General features: G+C 55.8%; 1 protein-coding gene across 2 annotated transcripts; it reads right to left on the bottom strand.

Moving 5' to 3' along the window:
- Window positions 1-2,630: 2,630 nt before the first annotated feature.
- RPL8 (ribosomal protein L8) lies at window positions 2,631-5,258 on the bottom strand. 2 transcript variants are annotated; one of them, XM_086338103.1, is made up of 6 exons: window positions 5,201-5,258; window positions 4,831-4,977; window positions 4,607-4,748; window positions 4,172-4,390; window positions 3,053-3,168; window positions 2,631-2,824 (listed from the first exon to the last, which is right to left on the bottom strand). In XM_086338103.1, exons 2-6 carry the CDS (start codon window positions 4,966-4,968, stop codon window positions 2,666-2,668), a joined length of 774 nt encoding a protein of 257 aa, XP_086194229.1. In that variant the 5' UTR covers window positions 4,969-4,977; window positions 5,201-5,258; the 3' UTR covers window positions 2,631-2,665. The 2 variants fall into 2 exon arrangements, with proteins under 2 accessions (XP_086194229.1, XP_086194230.1); XM_086338104.1 differs by having other exon boundaries at window positions 5,104-5,225.
- Between the last annotated feature and the right edge of the window lie 334 nt (window positions 5,259-5,592).

The raw sequence follows: 5,592 nt of genomic DNA, 5'->3' as shown, positions 1-5,592 counted from the left end.
GACGATCCCTCCTCCGAGATACTGGCAGGAGGCGCCTTCCGGTCGCTCTGGGAACAGGACTCCGCGTCTCGGTGGTCAGCAGTCAGCTGCTGCTGCTGCTGCTGTTGCTGCTGCTGCTGCTGCTACTGCTAAGTCGCTTCAGTCGTGTCCGACTCTGTGCGACCCCAGAGACAGCAGCCCACCAGGCTCCCCCATCCCTGGGATCCTCCAGGCAAGAACACTGAAGTGGGTTGCCATTTCCTTCAATGCATGAATGTGAAAAGTGAAAGTGAAGTCGCTCAGTCGTGTCCGACTCCTAGCGACCCCATGGACGGCTCCTCCGTCCATGGGATTTGCCAGGCAATGTAAGAGCTAAGCTTTGGCTCCAAAGGCTGCCGCCAGTTGGCAGTCTGGACTCATGACCCCGACGCTTTGCAACGAAGGCTAGGTGAAGGCTTTTGGTGCTCAAGATTCCAAAATTTCTTTACAGTGACACTCTCCCTAGACAGCCACTCAAGGCACTACAACTAAAATCAGGAAGGCCCTTTTCTTTACAGCTAAAAGCAGAATGTGAAGAACTAAAGGGCCTCTTGATGAAAGTGGAAGAGGAGAGTGAAAAAATTGGCTTAAAGCTCAACATTCAGAAAACTAAGATCGTGGCATCCGGTCCCATCACTTCATGGCAAATAGATGGGGAAACAGTGGAAACAGTGGCTGACTTTATTTTTCTGGGCTCCAACATCACTGCAGATGGTGACTGCAGCCATGAAATGAAAAGACGCTTACTCCTTGGAAGGAAAGTTATGACCAACCTAGACACCATATTAAAAAGCAGAGACATCACTTTGTCAACAAAGGTCCATCTAGTCAAGGCTATGGTTTTTCCAGTGGTCATGTATGGATGTGAGAATTGGACTATAAAGAAAGCTGAGCACCGAAGAATGGATGCTTTTGAACTGTGGTGTTGGAGAAGACTCTTGAGTCCCTTGGACTGCAAGGAGATCCAACCAGTTCATCCTAAAGATCAGTCCTGGATGTTCATTGGAAGGACTGATGCTGAAGCTGAAACTCCAATACTTTGGTCACCTGATGCAAAGAGCTGACTCATTTGGAAAAGACCCTGATGCTGGGAAAGTTGAGGGCAGGAGAAGGGGACGACAGAGGATGAGATGGCTGGATGGCATCACCGACTTGATGGACATGGGTTTGGGTGGACTCTGGTCGTTGGTAATGGACAGGGAGGCCTGGTGTGCTGCAGTTCGTGGGGTCGCAAAGAGTCAGACATGACTGAGCGACTGAACTGAAAGGCAGAAAAGTACAACCTTCTTCAGGGCCATGTGATCACTCAGAAAATGAAAATGCTTCCCTGGTGGCCTAAACAGTAAAGAATCTGCCTGCAAAGCAGGTTTCATCCCTGGGTTGGGAAGATCCCCTGGAGAAGGGAATGGCAACCCACTCCCATATTCTTGCCTGGAAAAGCCCATGGACAGAGGAGCCTGGGGGGCTACAGTCCATGGGGTCGTGAAGATTCACACATGAATGAGCGACTAACACACACATACTGGTCAGAATAGCCCTTGTTTTAAACCTCTGCCCCCAGCACCAATGCCTGTAAATGGGGCCTTAATGCTCTTGGAGCAAACCCTCCCTGTTGCCAGCCCCCTGGACAAAGCCCCAGGCTTTACCCAGTAAAGCAAGTTATGTCCTGGCAAATATGTGCAGTGCCCTTTTCTCCAGGAAGAAGCTTACAGTCCTCTCGTGACAGAGGTCTCAGCAACAAAGGGTCACTGTCTGGGTGTGGGTGGCTGAGGGCAGGTGGGGCCCCAGAAAGGCAAGACCAAAACTGAAGTTCACACTAGCGGCAGGCATGGACCATGAGAACACGGAGCCGCCTGGAACCAGTGACACCGTTACCGAGGGGCCCTGCCGCACAGCATCCCAAGACAGCCAAGATGACCAGCTGCTGTGTGCCACTTAGGAAGGTGGCTGCCAGTGCCCTCCACCCAGGCTACTGAGGGGATCCTTCCTCAGCCAGCCACCCACCACCCACCCTTACTGTGCCCTTACCATTACCTTACCCCTGTCTGCTTACCAGTCACTCCTGTGGTCAGTTACCCACAGTGGCTTGCAGCTCTTGCTTTCACACCAGCTCACAAGCAGATCCACCGGGGGCAGGGCACTCTAGCTGGCCTGTGGAAGCACGTGGTCCTGTCACTTATGGGCCCCCAACCCACATTGGTGTCCAAGCCAGCATGGCCCTATCAGCTTTGACCAGTCTATCATTTAAGTTCCAGACAAGGTGCAGGTGAGCTATGACAAAAAAGGAAGCCCGTCTGGTCCTTCCACTGCAGGACAGAACACCCTGGCCCTCAGCCTGTGGCACCACAGGCACCACTCACACCCAGTAGCACCCAGACCCTCAAGACAAGTTGAAGGTAATAAACAGGAGACATGGAGGTTACATTCCTTGCGAGTGGGATTCTCTGCTGTATGTGTTGGGGGCGGGGGGAGGGGGTGGGTGCGATTTACAAGAGGCAAGGTGTGAAGCAACCCAGCAGCCTCACCCCCCAGAGCCTCCACTGTTCCCTGGTGCACAGGGCACTCCTCGGAGAGGGGACCCTTCCCTCTGAAACCAGAAACACACAGCTCAGTTGTGAAAAGAAACAAGCTTTATTGAGCCACAGCCCTAGTTCTCCTTCTCCTGCACAGTCTTGGTTCCCCGGAGACGGCCTGTCCGGCGGGCAGCAATGAGACCCACTTTCCGGCCAGCAGGGGCGTCTCTGCGAATAGTAGAGGGTTTGCCGATGTGCTGGTGGTTGCCACCTCCGAAGGGATGCTCGACAGGCTGCAGGAAGAAGGAGGTGATGGTGAGGTGGGGCTGACCCTCATCTACCTCAGGAGGGCTTGGGAACCGGCAGATTCAACCCGGCCTGTGCTTACAAACTATCAGCTACCTCAAACCACAGATCTCCCACCATCAAGAGGAGACACTCCAGGAAGGAACTTGTCCACCCAGTCTCACAGACCTCATACACTGAATACTGACCCCACTGTCCACTTCTGGGCTACTTACGTTCATGGCCACACCCCGCACCCGTGGCCAGCAGTTCCTCTTTGCCTTATACTTGTGGTAGGCACGGCCGGCCTTCAGAATGGGCTTGTCAATGCGGCCACCTCCAGCCACCACACCTGTTGGAGACCAGGAGACTCAGGGAGATGTATCACCCACCACCCAGCGCTGGGGGACACTCCCCTCAGGCAGAGCATCCCCTGGTATGTCCTTGCCAGTGCCCCACCACCATGTGTCGTTCAGGATCACATGATCCCAGGAGCCTCAAAAATGCCTGGAAACCATCACCAAGCAGTAAATCCTGCAACAGCCTGTCAGCTAGAGCTTCCCCAGTGGCTCAGACAGTAAAGAATCTGTCTGCAATGCAGTATACCCAAGTTCAATCCCTGGGTTGGGAAGAAGCCCTGGAAAAGGGAATGGCAACCCACTCCAGTATTCTTGCCTGGAGAATTCCATGGACAGAGGAAATCCCATGGGATTGCAAAGAGTCAGACACGACTAAGCGACTAACACACACAGCCTGTTGGCTGATAGTTTCTTCAGCTACAGGGTAGCTAAACCAGGGCTTTACTCACATCGTCTGGAATGCCCACCTTGAGCCACAGCTTTTCAGAAGCCCTCCCCTTTGCAGGGTCTGGCACTAGGCTCCTCCCCACCCCAAAGAGGACAGCTGACCTGGCCCACCACTTCTCTGCCATTGTTCTGCTTATTCTGTGAGCACACCCTCAAGAGTCTCCCCCAAGCAGGACTGGATTTGCCACACGGATTCAAAGACGTTGTCAAACAGCCAACAAACTTGAGTACATGCATTTCAACACACTTTGTGGCTTTAACTAGGTGGCCCACAAAAGCAAAGATCACCTAAATCCAGGTTATCCCAGAGTGCAACTAAGCCTGCCTTTACTTTAAGTCCAGCATGTTGAACCTACTCTCATTCAACACCCAACCAGGAGTTAAACAAGCACTACTTGCACTCACTTAACAAGTATCCCGAATTAGACCACATATTGTGCTCAAGCTTAAAAAGCTCCCTGAGTGAAGCAGACAGCTGGGTTCCTGGCCCGTCTGGCTGCGGGCTGTCCACAGGAGACCCACAGCATACAACCGCTGCCTTCCACTCACCGACCACAGCTCTGTTGGCAGAGGAGATGACCTTTTTGGAGCCCGAAGGCAGCTTCACTCGCGTCTTCTTTGTCTCAGGGTTGTGGGAGATGACTGTGGCATAGTTTCCAGAGGCTCTTGCCAGCTTGCCTCGGTCACCAGGCTTCTCCTCCAGACAACACACGATGGTGCCCTCAGGCATGGTGCCCACCGGGAGCACGTTGCCGATGTTGAGCTGGGCTGCAAGAGAAAGGTGGTATGTCCTCACCACTGCTTGCCAAAACCAAGGCCAGCCTCCTCCCACAGCTCTCTGAGCACTCACCGGGACGCCTGGCCAAGCAGGTGTCCCCAAGTGAAGACTGCAGCCTTAACGTTCCTGCCTGGACCCAAGCTGTAAACCGCCAGGCCCCGCAAGTCCCTCCCCATCAAGACCTTTCACCTCGGCGCGGAGCTCACCCTTCTTGCCACAGTACACAAACTGGCCGGTGTGGATGCCCTCAGCAGCGATGAACAGCTCTGTCCGCTTCTTAAAACGGTACGGATCCCGGAAAACCACTTTGGCAAGGGGCGCTCCGCGGCCCGGGTCGTGGATGATGTCCTGCGGGTCGAGGCAGCGTGAGCGGCTTGGGGGTCCCGCTGGGCGCCCCGCGCCCCAACCCGTCCCGGCCCACGCCCCGAACCTTCACGATGCCCTTGATATATCCGTGTCGCTCGGCGAAATCCACGGCGCGTAGGCGCGCGGCGCCTTTTCTGTGCTTCACATGTGCGCGGAACACGGAGCCGGCGCCCTTCCTCTGCCCACGAATCACGCGGCCCATGGCGGCGACCTGAAGGAAGCTCACAGTCAGCAGCCGTTCGGCCCTGGCATCCCCACCACCGGGCTTCAGGGGCCCCGCTCCCTTGGCTCCTCCTCCCGCCCTCAGGATCCTCCGTGTCCCCAGCCCCAGCCGTACGCCCCCGGCGCTTTTTCCAGAGTCAGCTAGGGTCCCTAGCGGAGCCTAGAACGACGGGGGGCGCCGGATGGCTCCGGATAGCACCAACACGTCCTACCTGGTGCAGAGCGCGGCCCAAAGAGGGGACACGGCCCTAGAGAGCCGCCTTATCTTCCGGGGTGGGGCCGAGAGCCCGTAACCTTCCGGCCAAGGGCCGCCGCCGCCGCAATGCACACCGGGACTTGTAGTTCTATGGAGGTCGCCCGTAGCTCCTCCCGCGCTCCCGGCCTTCTACGCAAGCGCACTGAGTTAGACCGGCCGGCGCTGCACTTAAGACCCGGCGCGGGTCTAGCGGCGAGGCTGCTCTCTAGCAGAGGGGCCGCGGATTGGGTGGGCAAGGCTACCCGGCAGGGAGTCTCCAGCAAGATACATCTTTCTTTCTTTCGGAGAGGGGTCTCCTGGAGAAGTGGGAGGAGTCTTTCCAGAGAAGGTCCCTGGAGTTAGCAAAAG

The sequence above is a fragment of the Bos grunniens genome, chromosome 14, assembly GCF_055505025.1.
Source record: "Bos grunniens cultivar Pamir isolate PY7600 chromosome 14, Bosgru_T2T1.0, whole genome shotgun sequence".
Lineage (NCBI taxonomy): Eukaryota > Metazoa > Chordata > Mammalia > Artiodactyla > Bovidae > Bos > Bos grunniens.
The sequence above is the reverse complement of the archived record's forward strand: the minus strand, read 5'-3'. Positions and strand labels throughout refer to the sequence as shown.

Bases quoted from the DNA above. Each gene is read 5' to 3' on its own strand.
- RPL8 (XM_086338103.1), bottom strand. From the start codon at position 4,968: ATGGGCCGCGTGATTCGTGGGCAGAGGAAGGGCGCCGGCTCCGTGTTC. The intron at 4,391-4,606 runs GTGAGCTCCGCG...TTTCTCTTGCAG, and splicing joins TGTGTACTGTGGCAAGAAGG to CCCAGCTCAACATCGGCAAC. The intron at 3,169-4,171 runs GTGAGTGGAAGG...GGTCTCCAACAG, and splicing joins TGCCAACAGAGCTGTGGTCG to GTGTGGTGGCTGGAGGTGGC.